Here is a 19,363-nt window from a genome sequence, read left to right as displayed (position 1 = left end):
TTCCGTATTAACTCCTGAGAGAAATATTTAGGTATTTAGCCCGTAAATGCTCAATTGTCTTCATCAGCTAGTAGTCGCTAACCTTTTCTGTCTACGGTTTGATGCTGAGCGGGAAGTGTAAAGTAGAGCTGAGAGCAATGAGAGTAAACCAAACTATAAAGTAGTAGGCTGGAAAACAATAATTGAAGTGCATCAGTCTGCCTGTTTCATATGTGTACCGGTCCAATCTCCATAGACCCATGTCACCTTGACATGCTAAAAATTAAGCAAAAGACTGCCAGTTCAAGCTGCTTTTCAACAGTTGTAATAGAGGGAGGGGTTTCAGAGAGTAGAGGATGTTTCAGTCTCAACGGTTGACATTTTACTGATGACTATAATACGGAAGCTAGAGTCCTGGCATAACTGACAGATCACTTCCTCATTTACGACATGTGTCAAAATGGGAACTATTCCGTTTCTGTGTGTTATTTTCCTGGCATTATTGTGTCAAATGCAAGGTAAAAACATAGTTTTCTACTAATATTTTATGTTTTGGATTGCTTCTTTTAATGTATGTTGTATGTTAGCTCTTAAACATTATTGTAAAATACATACAATAAAGCTAATTTGATCTAATCTAATCTGCCAAAGTTAAAATTCAATCAAGTGTAATGATGAACTACAAAACAATAAGAATAACTAAATTAAAAGGACACAAAGTAAAGATTTAAAGGATAAAGGAAAAGCCATGTTTTTCAGTTTGCTCTTCAGGGCCTTCATTAAAGACAACCGATATGACAACAAAATCAGTTCATATGAGCATTTTCTTAGCTGACCAAGATAAACTAGGTACTAAGATACTTCTTAATTGATGATCTGTTGTTGAAATGTAGTAGTAATGGAAAATTATTCAGTTTGACCAAATAACCATATATTGTGAGTATTGTGAGTAATATATATATATGTTTTCATTGATTACAATTGATTGTCTACTGTTTTTACAGGGTCCAGTGCTGTGACTCCTGTGTTTGTGCAGAAGGGAAAGGATGTTCTTCTGAACAACAACATGACAGCTGATGTTCCTGAGAACTTTTTTATTCTTCAATGGAAATTCAATGCAAATCTTGTTTTAGTAACATATTTACCTGATAAAGAACCAACAGTCTCTCCTGTCTACACTGGAAGGATTGAGACTGATGTGAAAAAATACTCTGTGAAAGTGAAGAATGTACAAAAGGCAGACAGTGGAGTTTATACTATAACAGTGACAGGAACTGCAAGAACACAAATACTAGCTGAATACGATGTCAGAGTTCAAGGTAGGTTTGTTAACATTTCAAATACTGACAGAGAGAATCTGCTGCCATGTTTCTAAAACATTTCACCCAAACGTTCCTCCTCAGGTCAAGTGTCTCCAGTTGAACTGTCAGTGGACTCTGTGTCCAGCAGCTCAGACTCCTGTAACCTCACTGTGACCTGCAGAACACAGGACTCTAACATCAGCAGCACTTTCACATGTGACAACCAAACCTGCAGTCAGGAGGGAGGAGAGCAATCAGAGGTCACAACCTCTGGTGCTTCTCTACATGTCTACTTGCTGAATGACTCAATCATCTGTAACCATAGCAACCAGGTCAGCTGGACCAAGGACGGTAATGAGACAAAATCTTTCTGTGCAGGTAAATTTAAAAGACATAATAAAAAACAGTGATTAATTGACTAAAGTTAATTATAACCATTCAAACATTTCACACATTTTGTAAAGTTCTCTGGGGGCAGACTGATTTAGTTTAACTACAATGGATAAAGCCATGTAAAAACAAAACAAACAAAGTCTTTGTCATGCTCAACATTTTAGATTCTTATATTAATGTGAAATGTCAAAAATACTGTCAACACTTGGCTGCATTTTGTTTACCAATTGGAAATTATATAATTATATAAATCATTATATAAATTATTCTTTGTCTAAAACTGCCACATGAAGGTTTTTCAGCTTTACTAAATGAAAATACCTAGACGTTTTTTAAAGAAAGTCCAAAAGTATTCAAATGCTGTTTCTCTCATGCTTGTCCTATAACCAACCAATCCCATGCTCCCTCTGCTCTAAACAGCAGGGTTTGTATTGTGTATTTGAAGTTTTGTAATTGTCATGTGCAAATCATCATCAACCATTTTGTCACCAAATACTGTAGGTGTCATCCCACTTACTTTCTCTTACTGACCAGAAAAAGATTAGTAGCTAATCCCTCTTGAAGTCAACCAGGTGTTACGAATGGAGGTTGTGAATTAGGTTTAACTTTGGTTGTTTTTGCTTCCAGAACAGTTCTGCCCTTCTTAGGAATGTGTAAACTACACTAAACTATAGGAACATAAACTTGAAGTGTCTGATGAAGTTCTTTGGTTTACAGTTCGTAATGGAGCCATCAGATTTGGAATTGCGATTTGGACTGGCATCACTGTTGGCCTTGTCACTCTCTGCATTTGCCTCTTCATAAAATGTAAGTCACAGTGTTTTTCAGACAACAGAGTAATCAGAATCTTCATGTTATTTAAGCATAATGTTGCAATTACATATAAATCCAGTATTGTAGCAAAGCATACCTTTCATATAACATTGCTTTGTATGATTACACATCACCATCAGAATGATTTGAATCAACTTATTTTTACATGGTGTTTTGCTGTTTGAATAATTTTACTAACCTGAATCACAATAACTTTGCTAACTTTAGAGCACTCTTGCTTTTTACTAATTAAATCATATCCCTCAAGCTACACATGAAATTAATTTATAGTAAATGGATATAGTATTTTCCCCTCCCGGAATAATATACTGGAAGTGTGAATGCTTAAAAAAGCATTTAGGGAGATAAAGCAGAAAATGTGCAATGTTAACAAAATATGAAAATAACTTTTAATTTTTAAATTAAAATGTAAAGTTTTCTATTTTAGCCTTTAAATCATCAACAACACAACAAAACCAACATACTAAAAACTGCTGGGTCCCAGTATGGGTCAATGCAGTGCCATCAAAGTTATGGGTTAACTTTACTCAGTGCCACTGGGTAGAAAATCGCCCAAAACAGGCATGTTTTGATCTTGAAAAACCCCACTAACTCTAGGTCAGAAAGAAATCTTGAGTGATTTTGCATTGCTGCTATATTGCACCACTCAAGATTTCTTAGACATTAATGGCTGTGTGATGTGTTATTTTGAGTGGACAGCAAATTTACACTGTTATACAAGCTATACACTCTCTACATTGTAGCAGAGTGTCATTTCAACAGTGTTGTCACATGAAAAGACATCAAATATTTACTAAAATGTGAGGGGTGTACTCACTTTTTTAGACATACTGTATGTTCGTATCTGCCACATGCAAATGTCATTGTTTGTGCAGTTTCTTGTGATCCAATATCTTGTAAACTGAAGAATTTCCATCTATCCAAACATGCTGGCCGAGATGTCATCATTCATTAGGTTTGTAATAATGGCAAACATTAACATTTTCTAACAATGTTATTTTTATTTATTTCTAGAACATCAAATCAACCCAAACTGAGTCAGTCCAGTCCTACATACATTTTGTCAAGTCTGTCTCCAACCTCCACCTACTCCCTGTTAAATGTTTTACACTGGACCTGCAGAATCTGCTAGGACCAGAGACACCACCTCACCAGACACTGTGTACGCTCAGGTAGACAGATCTGCCAAGTCCAACTACAGAATTCCCACCCCAGCAACACCCAGAGCTGGAAATTAATGATAGCATGTCAAGCACTGAAGTTTTGATTTCCATGAACTGTAATCCATATTCTTCAAGATTAAAACAAAAGAGGCTTGAAATGTTTAACTTTGTGTAATGAATCTAGAATATATGCAAGTTTTGCTATTTGAATTAAATTACAGAAGAAAATTAAAGCTGCAAGCAGTGTTGGGCGGGCCCTCGCATGTGTAGTGCATCGGGGTGTGAGGCAGCCGCGTTGCATACTCTGTAGCTCTGGCAGTGCAGCTGTGAATTTGCTCGTGCTTCGGATGCTGCATGAAGGTGTTATACGTCACTTCCTGTTTCCCCTTTGTGGCAGTACATAGCACTTGGTGCTATGATTATAAATGAATATTGGCGTGTAGATGTGTTTGGGGCAGGACACTTATCAAGCACGTAAAGTTTTGTGCAGATGTGAGCATATACACTGAAGTTACAACAACTTCCTGTGTCATGGCGAAGAGTTGATGTTTGATGCTGCGCCACGGACACGCCCATCGACAAAAACTCACCGGTAGCACAACTTTTCTTATCGTCAGTGCCTTTGGAATGTACATTAGAAAAATTAGAAAAAAGAGGTTAAAACCGCACTTTCAATTAAAAATGGCTAACTTCCTGTTGAGTAAGGGTATTGGTTGTTGAGGCTTTTTTGTGTGTCTTGATATGATACATGTCCCCAGAAAATTTTGTGCATGTAGGTTGAAGTAGGGCTAATTTTTTCCAACTTTACAGTTGGCGAGACCCTGAAAATACATAAATTTTCACCAGACCTGACATGTGTGCAAAGATTGGTGAGTTTTTGTGGACATCAAAAGTGCGATTCATTTGGGAGAAAGAAAGAATAATAATAATAATAATCCTTACAATTTCAATAGGGTCCTCGCATGTTTCATCCTTGGGCCCTAAATAACTTTTCCACAACAATCTAAGTTTTTGTGATTTACATTTATTCATTTAGCTGACACTTTTATTCAAAGCGACTTACAATTGTTATACATGTCAGAGGTCGCACGCCTCTGGAGCAACTAGGGCTTAAGTGACTTGCTCAGGGACACATTGGTGGATGGGTCACAGTGGGGAATTGAACCCGGCCTCTCACACCAAAGGTCTTAACCATTACGCCATCGCCATACCTGTATTTACAGAACTAAACCATTGCAAGTACATGTTAGATTCCAACTCTGTATTCTGTACTCATCTTTAATACGCTGGCACAGGGGGCATGCTGGAACCTGTTGAGATCCTGTATAGCTATAAACAGCGCTTGGAGTGGAGAAAAAAACAGGTGCCAGTATTCATGATTCACATGTTGGTTTGTGTATCGGTTCTATTCTGTCTCTAGTTTCTCTCTCTAGTTTATTAGTTGAGATCAATAACTCAACTGTTTCACAAATAAAAATGTTTTCTGATATTACACTACTGTAAGGTTTGATAAGGGCTAATGTTAGTGTATTCATTATAATTCAGATACTATACTATATAGCTTACCAATAGTATTACTGTGCAAGAAAAATGCTCTACGTGGTGATTAGTCTCCCATTTGTTAGGTAGTCGCTCAGTACTTTTAAAACTAGTGGTACTAATAACTGTTCATGCAGAACAGCAATTTCAACAGTTTGCTGTAATGTCTATGAAGATTCTCAGTCATCCAGGTCATAGTAATCCAACGAAGGTTAAAGTCAAGGGCAACTGGACTTGGTTGAAGATACTGGAAGACGCTTCGTCCCTCATCCAAAGGACTTCTTCAGTTCTGAAGAATATGAAGAACTGAATGATAGTTTGCTGTAATGCGCCGAGATAAGATTCCCCGATTAGCCTCTTCCCTCTCACCCTTTTCAGGAATAGTAGCCTAATGTGTTTAATATTAAAATTTATACAAATTATAACATACTAAGTTAGCCTACTATTGTAAAATAATATTCTGTTGCACATTAAAAGAACTTCATGATATGCTAACTAGACAATTTCCAGGAGCTTGCTCAACCGCCTGATTGCAAGGGGTTAGGTAATTTTTCTTCTTTCCCCAAATTGGCTCTAATGGGTTAAAATGTTTTCCCATTCTCTCTATAAAATGTAATTACATTTATCTTTTGTTTTAATCTAATAATTTATTCTAGCCTAATCTCTGAAGTCTTTTAGACATCATGTCCTGTGCGGCGCGTGTGGATAAGATACGTGAAAAGAAATTAAACGGGTATTACCAACTAAAAAAATATGTTGCGAGGGCTTGCCGATAACACCACTTAGGGAATGAGCCCTAGGACTCGGTCGTCTACTCGCGTTGCTCCTGGCTCTGCCCGAATCCGCCCGACGTCTCCCTGCAGGCCCCTCTAGCGACTGCTCTCACGGTCGCCCGCTGCTGCGTCGTCTCGGCTGCCGCGCCGGTTCCGTCCAAAGCAATTACTTCCCCACAGGTCTCTCGTAGCTGCCGTCCTCGTGCTCGATGCCCCCCTGCTCAGAATGGGGTTCAACACCCTCTGGTGTCTTTTCTCAACTGCCAACAAAATACCAAGAAGCCTGCCATTTCAAGTTAAGTGCACTACATCTAAAGAGCAAAGGGAGCCGTCACACCGGCCCCTATGAACGTGCACTTCACTAGTTATGAATAAATGTAAAACGGCTGTTTGCTGACTTTGTTAAGAAAACCCCATTAGTATCAAGAAAAAAATCTGAGGAAGTCAGGTAAGGTAAATGAAGTAGCTATATGTATCTTTTTTATGTAGTCCTGCTGAATAATATAAGACATGTCCTTCATTAAAATTATTTGTCAATTGCCCCTTGCACTCCCTACAGATAGGTTGATACTCTCAAACCTGTCAATTACTGTATCAAAATCTATCTTCACTAGTAATCTCTTGCTACCAACTTTTAGACAGAGCCTTCATGTTTTTAAAGACCTGAAATAACTTTTTTCATGCAGTTTAAGCAAATGTCCAACATGAGACAAATTATTAAACAGCTGGGTTCTAATGGGATTTTTAACATGATTTGTATTTGTTTTACCTGGCTCCATGTGATTTTGTGCATTCAGTGTAATGATGTAATGAGTCTGTTTCCTCTATCTTCTCAAACCATTTTGTGAGTCAGACCCCAAGGTGTTAATGTATGTAAATAGATGGACTTACCCCAAATAAAAATTTCTTATGTTGTGTTGACAGATTTTATTGACCTTTATTAGCGTCCAGACATTTCTTTTCATTGCTTAACAAACTTAGTTGCTAAAACTTGAGCAAAAGACTAACAGTCTAAGCTGCTTTTCAACAGTGATACTGTAATAGTGGTTTCAGAGACAGAGGCTGTTTCAATCGGGGGACAATGAAGTTGAAAATCTAGTAAAATATACCTATATTACCTTAATTCAGGAGTGTTGTGAGACATGAAATGTATAGTTGTTAAATAAAGTGTATCTGGGCAGCCCAGTATCCTAATGGTTAAAGCGCATACCATATAACTGCAACAGCCACGGTTTGATTCTCAGCAGAGAGAGCCTTTTTTGCATGCCCCTCTTTTTTTCACATTTCCAGTCTAGCTGTCAAATAAAGGCAAAATGCCAATCAATCAGTCTCTCTGTCTAACTCTTTTTCTCTCTGTTTATGGTATTCTACCATAGGGCCCTGCTTACCACAAAATGCTAACACACTTCCTGTGCAAGTTGCTTGAGCATAAAAGCAGATCACTTCCTCGTATGTGACATGTGACAGAATGGGAAATTTTCTATGTGCTATTTTTCTGCTGTATTTGTCTCAAAAACAAGGTAAAAACTTATTTGTTACTAATATTTCTTGTTTTGGACTGCTGCCTTTTATTCAAAAAACCTGGCAGTTGTACATTAGCTCTAAAACATCATGTAAGAGGCATACAATAAATAAAGCTATTCATTTGAACGTTTTCTTAGTTGTACCTTTATGTTTTTGGTTTGGAAAAGTTTAGGTGACTCAAACTACTTTGCTAAGGTTAGGGAAGTAGAATCATACTTAGTAAAAGAAACCTAAACATGTGCCATTAGAATAACTTAATTTTTTAATGCTAATTTTGATTGATCTTCCTGACTTTGAATCGATCTTTCTGTGTAGAGTTTGTTCTCCTTACACTCCTATGCACAGAATAAGCAGGTATAAAAAAGAATGGTTAGACGGTAAAATAACATGAAATCCCACAAGTCTCTCTGCTCCTTTGCATTTAAAAATCGATAAAGAAAATGTTGACAAAGGTAAAGACCTAAGAGCATTGTGTTGAGGAAAATACTTCTGAATTGTTATTGTTTTAAAAAGGTAGAGAAACAAGTTACCAGTATATTGAAATATATACAGTATGTTTAAATGTATTACAACATAAAGTTTTATACATTCTTTGTGAAATTACATGAATTGGCCAAATGCTTTGGTTCAAAACAACTTAAATTTTTCCATGATGCAAACGCTCAAGGCCACTTTGGCACATGGACAGAAGGAGCAAAGGACCAAAGCTGGGTAACAATCGTTTGGGGAAAAGGGGGGAAAAGCGGCGACAAGGTTAAAGAAAATCCCCTGTTTTTCTTATGTAACAGAATAGAAAGTTTGCAATGTTGAAAAAACAAACAAACTTTGAGTAACATCTTACTCTCACTGAGTTTCACATGTTGAACTTCTCTATCCTGAGGCACTGTGTCATGAAACAATTTTTGAAGAAATTTTTCTACCCTTTATACACCACAATATGTGGAAAGTACTTCATAATTTTGAACTGATGAGTGGAGTAACATTTAGTATTGACTAAAAACATTTATTGTGAGTGATTTTTATTGTATTATGTGTTTTTACAGGCTCCAGTGCTGTGACTCCTGTGTTTGTGCAGAAGGGAAAGGATGTTCTTCTGAACAACAACATGACAGCTGATGTTCCTGAGAACTTCTTTACTCTTCAATGGAAATTCAATGCAAATCTTGTTTTAGTAACATATTTACCTGATAAAGAACCAAAAGTCTCTCCTGTCTACACTGGAAGGATTGAGACTGATGTGAAAAAATACTCTGTGAAAGTGAAGAATGTACAAAAGGCAGACAGTGGAGTTTATACTATAACAGTGACAGGAACTGCAAGAACACAAATACTAGCTGAATACGATGTCAGAGTTCAAGGTAGGTTTGTTAACATTTCAAATACTGACAGAGAGAATCTGCTGCCATGTTTCTAAAACATTTCACCCAAACGTTCCCTCCTCAGGTCCAGTGTCTCCAGTTGAACTGTCAGTGGACTCTGTGTCCAGCAGCTCAGACTCCTGTAACCTCACTGTGACCTGCAGAACACAGGACTCTAACATCAGCAGCACTTTCACATGTGACAACCAAACCTGCAGTCAGGAGGGAGGAGAGCGGTCAGAGGTCACAACCTCTGGTGCTTCTCTACATGTCTACCTGCTGAATGACTCAATCATCTGTAACCATAGCAACCAGGTCAGCTGGACCAAGGTCATTAAAATGACCGAAAATGTCTGCCTCCAACATGCTGGTAAGACTGATGACTGTCAACTTGCTGATAATAATGCACAGTTTAGATGAATATGGTTAAAATACATGTATATTTTTCAATGTTATAACATTTTAGCATTTGTCAAGGAAGAGTTGTTCTGGTGGCAGAAATGTTGTCCTCATTGGTTTGTGGACTACAGTTCTGAAAGCCTTTAGTTTGGCATCTTGTTTTTTTTGGAACCAGATGTGACCATCTAAAGCTTGCCTTGCTTTCTTGTCTATTTCCCTCCAAATGGTATCATAATTTACAGAATACAGATTCGAACCAATTAAAAACAGAGAGGGGTTAATTGAACAAATTTAAATGTACTTATCACAGATCCGGTCTGTAACAAAAACATTTGCATAAATGACCCTTCGCTAAGCCACGCCCCCCTTAGTTACTGTTGCTAAGTCCGAAAAACTGTCGGGACCTGTCAGACTTACATCCTGGTGCTGCCACAGTCTATTACTGCACTCCCTGGAGAAATATTGTTTCTCTAACTAACTTTTGGAAAAAGCAATCTCAGAAAGAAGCAGACAGTTTTGCAGTTGCATTGTGCATTTGAAGGTTGAATTCAGGCTGTCAAACTGTCATGAAAAAAAAAAGAAGACAGAAGCTAAAGCCTACCGATCAGAGTAAAAATGAGCCACCATATTTTTATTGGCTATTGAGAAAGAGTACAACGATATTAAGAATCAACACTGCTTCTGTACAGCTGGGTAGGTCTCTATTCACTAATACAATAATTAAAAAGCAGAACAGTAGGGCTTTACAAAGTTACATTCAGTAGTAATTAGCTAGCGTTAGCTAACTAACATTACATTAGAAACAATCCACAGCCTACATTTTCTGGATTTGTTTTAGGTTTTGGAAAGGGAATAAATCCTACTTCTCCTTTCAACATCTCTGGGTAGTGACTGTAAGTGCAAGTGTCGCAGGAACAGTGTTTCACCATATCTTGCAAAAATACAGCAAAAAAGAAATAGAAAACGACTCCTTTTACATACGAGTCAATGGAGCGCAGCCATGAAAGTGTCGGACCTGACTTCTTCTCTTTCCCGTAGTCTTGTGCTTTCTCGTCCCTCTCCTCTCTCCTCCTATCACTTCCTGCAGGTGTTTCTGGCTCTGGAGCTGTGGAGTCTGGATCTGTGGTTGCGAGTCACCTGCTGCCCCCATGTTCCTGCTCGACACCCTCTGCTACAATTATTATTACTAGTAGTCCTATTGTTATCATTATCCTTAACATTTCGATTATCATAAACACTACTATAAATATCTGTACCATTATTCATTCAGTCTGTACCAACATTACCTTTACTGTCTGTACCTGTCTCTCTCTCTCTCTCTCTCTCTCTCTCTCTCTTACCCCCAACCGGTCGAGGCAGATGGCCGCCCACACTGAGCCATGGTTTTGCTTGAGGTTTCTGCCTCTTAAAAGGAAGTTTTTCCTTGCCTCTGTCGCCTAGTGCTTGCTCTTGGTGGGAATTGTTGGGCTTCTGTAAATAACATCACAGAGTACAGTCTAGACCTGCTCTTTTATGAAAAGTGGTCTGAGATAACTGATTTGGCGTTATATAAATAAAATTGAATTGAAATTGGATTGAAAGTTAGAGTGAGTCCTATACTGAGCTGTGATTGGCCAGCGTGGCTTAGTGAAGGGTCAAAAAGGGTCAAAACTGCAGTCTGTCAAAAGCACAGGTTGGCAAGATTCGATGCTATAGTAGTCGTTTTCTAATCTGTCTTTTGTTTTTCTTTACAGATCCAGATAAACAAGGCAACAACATTATTGTCCTAGTGGTTGTTGCTTTCATCACAGTTTTTGTCATAGCAATTCTTACTGTAGTTCTTACCTTAGTGAACCGGCATCGAAAGAGACGAAAATGTAAGTGTGCATTTTAACAGTAAAGTAAAATCTGCTAAATCCTATTTGTTTACTGTATATGGAAAATCAGTGTTCTTGAAAAGTTCATAATCTTCCATACTCATAAAGCCCCCTTTGTGTTATGAAGCATGTATGGAGTATGGATGGGAACCCACAACTGTGCATTACCGTAGCCAATATTGTGCCAAACTTCTCTGTAACTTAAAGAGGTCATATTAAGCTTTTTGGCTTTTTATTATGTTATATATCTTTTTGTGCATTCAATAAGTTTGCAAACAAAAAAAGTCCACCCCAAAGTTAGTTACCATCTCCCACAGAAAACACTGTTCCTGAACAGCTCGATTGTAGTCCAGTCCTTACTTCTGTAACCTATATGCGTCACTTTGAAACACCCCACTCTACCTCTGATTGGCTATCTTATCCATAGCTAGGTACTGCTCATGTGCAACTTCAAACAAAGATCCAATTGAAGTGAGATGCTTCTCTCACGGAGCGGTCAACACACAGGGTGAAAAGAGGAGCTGCAGCAATGTGCAGTATGACAAAAATGAAAATGAAACCATGTAAACCTGTTCTAGTACAACCCCTAAATAATATTAAGAATCTGAAAATGAGTATAATATAACCTCTTTAAATCCACGTGTAGATTTGTGTACATGTCATTATTGCATCTGTTAAATTAGGATAGATTTTTCATTGTAGAAAAACGAGACAATCTCAAAATTGTTGCAGCCTTATTTCTTAGCATTCCAAGGCCAGATCCCAGAGGGAAGAAAATGGGGTAACTGCATGCATGTTTGTGCCAAAGCACCTTTTTCGACACAACATTACAAAATATTACATCCTGTAGAAGATAAGTAATTTAGACACAAACAAAATCTGGACTTAATGTACAGTAAGTGTAGCTCAAGAAATGTAAATGAAATGCAGTTAAGAAGTAGAAAAGGTAAAGCTCTCAAATGAAATGTAAATTAAAGCAAACACTGATTTTTTTATTACTGACCTGCAGATGAAAGAGAGAATGCTGACAATACAATCTATGCAACTCCTCAGGTAAGTATCAAGTTTTTTTTTAACATTTGCCAGACAAACCAAGGAATATCAGATTTTGAGCAATTTAAAAATTGAGACTGGATTTGAGGAAACAGGCAAAATAAAGAAATGTGCCAACCACAAATTATGAACTTACTGTTTAAGGCAGGACACTTGTTTGTGTTTGTTTTAAGTCTACTAGTCTGTTTGCATCTGTCGATTTTTTCTAAATTAACCAAACAAGCTAATCTGCATATTTAAACATAACATTTCAGTGGAAAAGACTCTTGATGAAGTCATTGTAACTGGGGATGTTCTGTGGTGATATGCTGATATAGGAGAGGGAGTCAAATGCTGCCCCCATGTTCCTGCTCGACACCCTCTGCTACAATTATTATTACTAGTAGTCCTATTGTTATCATTATCCTTAACATTTCGATTATCATAAACACTACTATAAATATCTGTACCATTATTCATTCAGTCTGTACCAACATTACCTTTACTGTCTGTACCTGTCTCTCTCTCTCTCTCTCTTACCCCCAACCGGTCGAGGCAGATGGCCGCCCACACTGAGCCATGGTTTTGCTTGAGGTTTCTGCCTCTTGAAACAAAGTTTTTCCTTGCCTCTGTCGCCTAGTGCTGCTATTGGTGGGAATTGTTGGGCTTCTGTAAATAACATCACAGAGTACAGTCTAGACCTGCTCTTTTATGAAAAGTGGTCTGAGATAACTGATTTGGCGTTATATAAATAAAATTGAATTGAAATTGGATTGAAAGTTAGAGCGAGTCCTATACTGCGCTGTGATTGGCCAGCGTGGCTTAGTGAAGGGTCAAAAAGGGTCAATATAGGAGTGGGAGGGAGGGCAGTTTGACCTGGGGCCTCATGTATAAACGCTGCCTACGCACAAAAAGTTTACGTACACTGGTTATCAGGTGTGGTGTATAACATATGTGCATTTGACCATTACAGGCACAAGTGGGATGTATAAAAATGAACTTAACGTGAGAATGTGCTGGCCGTGGCGCAGAGTTTTAAGTTTATTTTTGTGTGTAAAATTGCTTTTGTGAACAGACGGTGCTGTCAGGTGCACAGAGCGCACTGAGACGCCACGGTGGCGCACAAAAAAGATCTGCATTCTCACCTCAACTCATCCGGCACATCTTCACCACCTGCACATATGGACTGTGTAGATTAAAAATGTCCAGGGACAGCTCTCACACAATCGCTACTCTCCATCCTCATCATAACGCAGGCCAAACCGAAAAAACCTACATTAAAAAATGTGTTCACCTGTCAAACCTCAATCCTTAAATGATCTCCCGGGGTGGGGGATACTACTGACTATAGTCATCATTTTGACAAGGTGTGAAGCCTACTCTGCTGTAAAAATGTGAATACTGCGTGACACTTGTAATGCTGCATGGCTGCGCTATGGCTCTGCAGAGGAAAACGTGAGGATTAGAGGATGTGATGAAGATTTCCTGGCCCATGATGATGACTGGCTAATACTTTGATTTAGATTCCCTAAAGTCGTGCTCTTGGATCTGTGTGCTGAACTGGGTCCAGAATTAGACAGACCAACCTGAAGGAACCGTGCCAAACAAGTAGGCCTAGGCTATAACCAATGTATCTGGCAGTCGGCTGTTAGCAGTGGGAGCTGACAGGTGTGTGTCTGATGGGAACAACAATATATAGTGTTTAACTTTCTACCAAAAGTCTTTGTTCAGAATAATATAATTCTGTTAAACTCTCTCAGTCTTATTTTGTTTTTGAATAAGCTGCATCAAATAATATATAGGCTACTTTCTAACTTCCACATCACAAGCACCTTGATTTCCCATCTTTTTTGATGATCCACATTTCAGACCATGTTTTCTTTATTTCAGCCAGTATGAGTCTCTGAGCTGCACTGACAGCCATTGTAATGCCACTCCGTCGATTTGCATTGCGTTGTTGCTGATCAAAGAGTTCCAACCATCAAATTAAGTGTTTCTCCTCTCCTCCACTTCAGTGATCTGTACCTCAGCGTAGTTTTTCTTTTTCACGTGTTTTGCAGCAGGGTGGCCGTTATTATTTGGAACTTCTAGGAAATCTCAAGTCCGCCGTCTCCGAAGGCTCAAACGGGGCTTGGGTTAAGGTGCATAAAACCAGTGCCAAATCCCACTGTGGGGCAACAGGCCGCGTCACTCCCCACCCCCCTAAGGAAACGCTTCACCAGGGGGTGGGAGAACACAGTCCTATCCCCGAAGCCCTCGTGACAGGACGAAATGGCGGAAGTGTAGGTTTTAACCGTACGAAACACCAGCCCCCTGTCCATGAGCAACTGGAGCAACAAAAGCACCGCCGGCAGTGGACAGGTGACCGGGTCCGTCCCCTGGTCCAGACACCAGCGTTGGAAAGCCGAACACTTAGAGGAGTAAGAGGACTGAGTGGAGGCGGCCCTCGACCCCTGGATGGTGCAAACCACCTCCCGGGAGAGACCTAAGCCCTCCAGGCGTTGGCTCTCAGTGGCCAGACCCAGAGAGGCTGGCCGAGGAGCGGGTAACTCCTGATCGAACCCCCTGCCTGAGAGAGATCGTCCACCGTCCAGGGGAGTTTCTACGGCTGCCCTGCCAGCAACCACTGGAGACAGGGAAACCAGGACGCGCTGATGCGCTCCGGGGCCACCAGAGTCAACGCCAAGTTGTAAACTGCAGGCGATCCAGAAGGTGCAGGATCAGCCGCACCGTGAGGGGCTCCAGCACATTTATGTGGAGAGGCATGCGGCCCTGCCACAGACCACCCACCACGTGAGAAAGGCAGGTCCCACCCCAGCCCATCAGGGAGGCGTCTGTGAAGACCGAGATATGGGACGTGACCCTGCCCAGGGAAACCCCGACCGAAGACAGAGTAGTAGGCCAGTTCCGGGGCCACAGACAGAGGAACGGATACGAGGCGGCATCTTTGTCTCACCGGGTCGACATGCAGGCGGATAAACCACCGCTGCAGCCTCCTCATATGGAGGAGGCCCAGGGGGACCAGCGGTGCCAGCAGCAGCAGGTCGTCCAGATAAAACAGGACCCTGATGCCCGACCGCCGCAGCGGTTCCAGGGCCGTCTCGACACACTTGGAAAAAGTGCACGGGGCCAGGATGTAGCTGAAGGGCAGGTGGTTGTATTGGTACTGGGCGCCCTGGAATGAAAACCGCAGAAACTTCCTGTGTCCAGGAACGCCTGCACACATGAAAGTACGCGTCCTTCAGGTCGATGGAGGAGAGCCAGTCTCCCTGGCGCGCACACTCCATCGCCTGTTTCACTGTTAACATGCGAAAAGGTCTCACCATAGTCGCCCTGTTGAACATTGACAGGTCCCCCGACGTGGGGGGGAGGGCAGGGACAGGCAACAAAGGGAAATGGTCTGCCTGCGACATTGGAGCCAGGCTGCATGAAGGCCGGTTGTGTTACGTGTTTTTATCTGCCAAAGAACATGCTTCAGCTTCACTAAAAGGAATGTCGATATCGAGTTAAATTTCGTTTTGTTGCTTTTCTGTCAGAATTTGCCTCTTTTTCTTCCTGCAGTGAGTAGCTGTGTTTCCATCATTGTTTTTTTAATACGCATTTTGAATTATCACATTAGAAAAGGTTGATGGAAAGGGCAAAATTCAATAAAAAAGTCCTTAATTTCACAAAGGTTTTTACGCTCGCTTGAGGTGGTTTTTACCTATGTTGAAAAAGACTAAATGCGCTAAATGGGAGATGGAAACACTTTTTCCAAATAAGTTCTGACGTAGCAAACTTAGCGTAACTCACGTCTGATCAGCTGTTTCTGCTGTCGGCGTCTTGCCCGGTTGTGCGAAGTTTTGCACGGCTGCCGAGAATTTCATGCACCTGGCAAAACTGTGCACAAGACCGGTGAATGGCAGGCGCGGGAGTGAGAGAGAGAGAGAGAGAGGGAGAGAGAGAGAGAAAAGGTCAACAATAAGCCTCAGTTTAGCTTCGGCTCGCAATAGGTGTGCACAAAAACACACATGATTCGACTATCAGTCGGCTATAGGCAGGACTTGACGATTCTACACAGACACACACACACACACACACACACACACACACACACTTCTCAAGTGCAAGAAAAAGGGCAGGCGCACAAGCCTCTGTGTTTAAGTTGCAGTTTGTTGTGCTCTTGCGGCCAAGATATTTGTTCAAAATCAAGATACAAATAAGACAAGTGTAATGCTATAAAAACAGTGTCATCACTTTTGTAGTCAAGGATACAGAAATTTGCAGTCCTTGAAAGACATATATGACCTGCTGTCAATTGTAGTGAGACTACTTCACATGTTAATACCTTATAATAGCACTATTAGAAAGAAAGTGTAAAATATAAATAATGCACAACCTTGCTCAAAATGTATGATTAATTTTCCAGGTCGAAGATATAACCCGAGGTCTGAATCAGAGGCCAACAGATGATTCTTCCGGTCTTTCTCCAACCTCCACCTACAGCTTGGTAGGGCCTCACACTGGACCCGAGGGAACCACTGAGAGAGGCAGGACTCTGCCAGAGAGCGTGTATGCTGAGGTACAAAGGGCCAGATCCTGAAACAATTCATCAGGAATCAGCAATTTCCAGTTTTTAAGTGCTGCCTAAGCTGGTGACACAGCAAGCACCAACACCCCACCATCACATCTTGTACAGTTTGTATCACAGTTGACATACCCATGTGATCTGCTCCAGTACGGAAAGACTTTTTCCATCCACAAACATTGCAATAGAAATGCTGCTCTTTGTATTTTCACAATTGGAGCCATTAGGTCCAATATAAATCTAAATGAGAGGTATATTGTATAGAGTATATTGTTTTTGTACCAATTATTTGTGTGGGCAGTCGGCCAGCTCAGCCAGAGAAATACGTGTTACAGCTTTAAAATGTGTAAACATCTGAGGGACTGTTGGGCATGTGCGCAAACTTTCCTATGAATGAGATACCATCCTGGAACACTTACATACAATTCTACTCATATATCCAAGATCAATGTGGCAAAGTGGCAAACATTTAGTTAGCTCTGTCATCTACCTTTTGTCACCGAAAGAACTACGGGTTGACATCATATGTCATAATAGAAAATAGTTATTCTTTCATTAGAAAAGTGACTAGTTTACATGTATGGTAAGTTCACCAATGAGCATGTCTAAGTAATGCACACCACTTGCAACCATTTGCTTGAGTATTTACATTACGGCAGTGTGTATTTGTATGTATGTATGTATGTATGTATGTACTGTCTGTATATTATTTAACTTATTAGCATTACACCAACAGACTCTGTTATTGCTTCGCCGCAGCAGGCGTCCCTTATTTTTCTGTCTTATCTTTCTAACCATTATTGAGACAGCTTGAAGATCCGAGTCTTTATTGATACCACTATTGATACTTTTCTACTTGATAGAAAGATCAAACCCAACGGCAGCTGGAGATAATGATATTCCGACTCAAAGACAGTCGAAGGTATTGCATTTTTCCTTTAACTGATGCGTAACGTTGTGGTGTATTAGCACTGACGTTGTGTCCCTCCCCTCTTACAAGAAATTAACCTGGAACATAAATGGAATCCTTATCTTTGGCTTTAGTGAAATTAAGACAAGCCTTTGACCACTTTGCACATTCAGCCATCCTAGCAAGCAACCAATTCCCCAAATGAGAAATGAAGCGAACAAGGTTGTAAGGTAGGCCTGCATGATATGAGGAAAATCTGCAACGTACAATAACATTGCCATATATTGAGAAAACAATGACTTGCTGTAAATAAACAGATAATGAACTGTGCATATTTTCTGCCTGGTTGTTTTTATATTCATTACAGGCTGATCATTCTTGAGTGTTAGTCACAATAGGCAAAAATGAAACGTAGTAAACAAGTAAAGAACCAGACTAAAGTCACTAAGCTACACTAAAGTCTCTAATGAAGCAAGCAAAGGAAAATAAAGCCTGCAAGCCCAGCCATCTCACCAACTGCATCTGATGACAGTAGCTGGTGGCTCCGTGAGTAAAATCAAATGATGAAATGCATGAATAAAATCATTGGATTGATATGATGGAACATAGAGTGAAAGTGACGAGTGATGTGACTTGCAAATAAAATGTATGAGTAGTGTTAAAGGATTTAAAAGGATGAAATAAGCGGAAAGCCTAGAAGTGAAAGTCAGCTTTCATTTGAGTTACATGAAACATTTAGCCTAATAAATCAATAGACGCCATGATCACATTCTGGGTTCCCATAGGAAAGCAAAATCCAAGATGAGATCTCATAGTTGTTTCCTTCTTTTCTCCTAGACACAAATGAGCTGCTTTTAATACCAAGGTGAGACCAAAGGCCTTTTCTCCCACTTCTCAAATTCATCTCAGGAGAAACAACCATATAAAATCTCATTTATCTCTGACTCTGATCAAAACAAGAGATCTCTAACTGATCTTAAATAAGTCTAATTTAATTTATTATTATTATTAATTTTTAGTCTCCTGAAAATTGGACCATGAGATCAGAGAAAGAGCTCAAAGAAAACTCAGCTATGACTCCTGGGATCTCATGATTCTTCTCAAATATGTCTCAGTTTTCTCATATTGGCCTCAGGAGCAAAAACTCATCTCTGTCTTACTCTGATCAAAAGATGAGATCTCTTTTTGTACCAATTATTTGTGTGGGCAGTCGGCCAGCTCAGCCAGAGAAATACGTGTTACAGCTTTAAAATGTGTAAACATCTGAGGGACTGTTGGGCATGTGCGCAAACTTTCCTATGAATGAGATACCATCCTGGAACACTTACATACAATTCTACTCATATATCCAAGATCAATGTGGCAAAGTGGCAAACATTTAGTTAGCTCTGTCATCTACCTTTTGTCACCAAAAAAGAACTACGGGTTGACATCATATGTCATAATAGAAAATAGTTATTCTTTCATTAGAAAAGTGACTAGTTTACATGTATGGTAAGTTCACCAATGAGCATGTCTAAGTAAAGCCTAGAAGTGAAAGTCAGCTTTCATTTGAGTTACATGAAACATTTAGCCTAATAAATCAACAGACGCCATGATCACATTCTGGGTTCCCATAGGAAAGCAAAATCCAAGATGAGATCTCATAGTTGTTTCCTTCTTTTCTCCTAGACACAAATGAGCTGCTTTTAATACCAAGGTGAGACCAAAGGCCTTTTCTCCCACTTCTCAAATT

General features: G+C 39.9%; 1 protein-coding gene across 2 annotated transcripts; it reads left to right on the top strand.

Moving 5' to 3' along the window:
• Positions 1–469: 469 nt before the first annotated feature.
• LOC119901755 (SLAM family member 9-like) lies at positions 470–17,958 on the top strand. Of its 2 annotated transcripts, none has more exons than XM_038717409.1 (6): positions 470–497; positions 8,550–8,864; positions 8,950–9,234; positions 10,997–11,119; positions 12,129–12,172; positions 16,560–17,958. In XM_038717409.1, exons 1-6 carry the CDS (start codon positions 491–493, stop codon positions 16,731–16,733), a joined length of 948 nt encoding a protein of 315 aa, XP_038573337.1. In that variant the 5' UTR covers positions 470–490; the 3' UTR covers positions 16,734–17,958. The 2 variants fall into 2 exon arrangements, with proteins under 2 accessions (XP_038573337.1, XP_038573338.1); XM_038717410.1 differs by lacking the exon at positions 470–497 and adding an exon at positions 3,526–7,502.
• The last annotated feature ends 1,405 nt before the right edge of the window (positions 17,959–19,363 follow it).

The sequence above is a fragment of the Micropterus salmoides genome, unplaced genomic scaffold (assembly GCF_014851395.1).
Source record: "Micropterus salmoides isolate LMB-PRFRI ecotype aquatic unplaced genomic scaffold, ASM1485139v1 Ms_hic_scaffold_14, whole genome shotgun sequence".
Taxonomy (NCBI): Eukaryota; Metazoa; Chordata; class Actinopteri; order Centrarchiformes; family Centrarchidae; genus Micropterus; species Micropterus salmoides.
The sequence above is the reverse complement of the archived record's forward strand: the minus strand, read 5'-3'. Positions and strand labels throughout refer to the sequence as shown.

Bases quoted from the DNA above. Each gene is read 5' to 3' on its own strand.
- LOC119901755 (XM_038717410.1), top strand. From the start codon at position 7,451: ATGGGAAATTTTCTATGTGCTATTTTTCTGCTGTATTTGTCTCAAAAA. The intron at 7,503-8,549 runs GTAAAAACTTAT...GTGTTTTTACAG, and splicing joins GTATTTGTCTCAAAAACAAG to GCTCCAGTGCTGTGACTCCT. The intron at 11,120-12,128 runs GTAAGTGTGCAT...ACTGACCTGCAG, and splicing joins GCATCGAAAGAGACGAAAAT to ATGAAAGAGAGAATGCTGAC.